At 35.0% G+C, this 2,404-nt stretch overlaps 1 protein-coding gene across 1 annotated transcript; it reads left to right on the forward strand.

Annotated features, from left to right (window-relative positions):
• The first annotated feature begins 6 nt into the window (after window positions 1–6).
• LOC109591434 (uncharacterized) lies at window positions 7–2,294 on the forward strand. Its single transcript, XM_020007167.1, has 5 exons — window positions 7–93; window positions 156–259; window positions 321–497; window positions 1,608–1,782; window positions 1,987–2,294. Exons 1-5 carry the CDS (start codon window positions 75–77, stop codon window positions 2,292–2,294), a joined length of 783 nt encoding a protein of 260 aa, XP_019862726.1. The 5' UTR covers window positions 7–74.
• The last annotated feature ends 110 nt before the right edge of the window (window positions 2,295–2,404 follow it).

Here is a 2,404-nt window from a genome sequence, read left to right on the forward strand (position 1 = left end):
ATTCATTGGTTGTTGTGATAAGTTTGTGTCACGTGATGAGTAAATAGTTTGTTGTGTGGGAGTGAACTGTGAAGATGGCCACTGGTGGATCAGGTTAGCTCTTGTCTCAGTATCAAGTGTTAGTGTTTGATTCACTTTATTTCACTTTACATTAGGAAGGGATACTAAATATTGGGGATGGTTATTATATGAGGAGAAAGGTTTAAATGAATATGTAGCAATATTTATTGTAGCTAAAGATGTAGACACACTCTCTGATGTAAGTATATTATAATGAGGTATATTGTGTACATGATGTGTATTAATGTGTTTATTTACAGTATAGGGACAGGAAGCACCCTAAGAGAGGTTATCATTCAAGTATTTCCTTTACATTTGCCCAGCAGCAAGACTCTACACTTACATCAAGAGGTGATTATATTGAATTAAAGTTTGATACTCCACAAGTTAAGGCAACCACTGGATGGATTATTAAACCTGATACAGTACCTTGTAGAGTAAGTACCGTAAATGTTCAAATAAAAGCTGGGCTTGAATAAACGCCTGGTACTAACATAGATTTAATACACAGACCGGGATTGGAAGCTTCCCCGTTTTATTTTAATTCCGTGCATGATTGGTGTTATCGTTGCTATGGTTATTATTACAGTTTATTAATAGTTATTAACAAATAAAATGGCCATCGGTGAACTTTTTCTCTTTTGTGCAGTGTTCTCCAGCCTCTCTTGCATCTCATAAAACAAGGAAGAAGCTGAACTGCTGGTGGAAGTTAATAATGACCTTTCTTTACATTCTGCATCTACAAAAATTGCTTAAATCATGGAATAGTAAATCGAAAGAGCTTGCATGTTGTGTATCTCGTGACATTTACCTTCAATTGATTTTAGCATGATTATAAACAACTAGAATCATTAAACTATGCTATTCCACTAGTGGAAGGATTTCTTCATCACATGCAAGTATCAAACAATAGGTCCGATGATGAGATCCAAAAAATGAGTCCCACAAAGTACAACACCTTGATTTTACATTTTCTGGTTTTATTGCTCCTTTTGGTAGAATAATCAACCAAAAATAGTCTGTTCCACTGTAGCTACATGTGGTGGCTGCTTTTAAGTAATCAGTGAACTGCCTAACCCCCTACAGTTGGGCATTAGTCCCACAAAGTTTTGCGCAGATTCAAACTTTTTCGCCATTGAAATGTTAGCAGCAGCTGCTAGTTATTAACAACAAGGATGGGTCATTGATAAGTAATGCACTCACGTGATCTGTTTCCAATCCCAGTCTGTGTATTAAATCTATGGTACTAAGAATCTCCAAGTATAGATACGCATATTTTACTCAATATAAGTACCACAGTCTTTAGAGTGTCCCAAATGGCCTAACTTGTTAAGCTGAGTGCAATGAACCTGGAGGTCCGGGTTCGAATCTCAGTTTTTCTTTTTCATTTTACGCAATTTTTTGTCCTGGAAAGAAATAAACGCCCGGGCTTTTATTTGAACATTTACGGTACTAGTATCACGTATTTATATATATATATATATATATATATATATATATATATATATATATATATATAATTAATGTGTGTGGGTGTGTATCAATAGATATATAGAAGTGATGTTGATAAGGTTGGTACACCTGGTTATCCTGACCCTCGATCCTCCAGTATATCAGTACATGCTACACCTGATGCTGTTCTTAGACTAAAGTATACTATACCACTGGAAGGTGTGGTGGTTACAGGTGGTGGTACATTGTACATTGGAAGGACATTGAGAAGTAAGATAGATGAGAGTGGGTGTGGTCTAGTATTAATAACCACACCCATTACACTACTCCCAATGCTGGCACTAATATAACGATATTCATACCTTCAGTAGTATAAGTATTGTATTAATAAATAATAATTTAATTGACCATTGACACATACCGTGAACCATCCTTATGATTTTAATAATTAATTTATGTTCCATTACTCCATAGGTCCTCTATTAGACATTAATGATTTACAGTATGTACTTGAATCATTGAATGAAGCTGGCTTCCCACAGGGGAAATGGGGACTTCTTGGTTTTGTTTTAGGATTACGTTCTAATACACTGGAGGCTATTAAGGCTGAGTATCCAAGAGATGATCAAGGATGTCTTAGGCAGTGTCTAGTAAAATGTTTAGAGACAGCTGATGCTGTTCATGAAGAAAGAAGTCCAAGAATGACCACTCTATGTGCTGCTCTTGAGGACGCTCATGAGAAAGCAGCAGCTGATTATATCAGTAAGTTATTATTATTATAAAAATGTTAATACATTGTATCTATTCTTATGTAGTTTTACATGACACAAGCTTTGATAATATAATTTATGTATTGTCTTATATGAAGTTTCTTTTTATGTTTATTTTTAGT

This window comes from Amphimedon queenslandica, unplaced genomic scaffold, assembly GCF_000090795.2.
Source record: "Amphimedon queenslandica unplaced genomic scaffold, v1.1 AMPQUscaffold_8192_Cont19862, whole genome shotgun sequence".
NCBI classification, from domain to species: Eukaryota; Metazoa; Porifera; class Demospongiae; order Haplosclerida; family Niphatidae; genus Amphimedon; species Amphimedon queenslandica.

What these genes read in the sequence shown, in the direction of transcription:
- LOC109591434 (XM_020007167.1), top strand. An exon ending in ATGTAGACACACTCTCTGAT is followed by an intron (nt 260 to 320) that starts GTAAGTATATTA and finishes GTTTATTTACAG; the next exon opens with TATAGGGACAGGAAGCACCC. An exon ending in CATTGGAAGGACATTGAGAA is followed by an intron (nt 1,783 to 1,986) that starts GTAAGATAGATG and finishes ATTACTCCATAG; the next exon opens with GTCCTCTATTAGACATTAAT.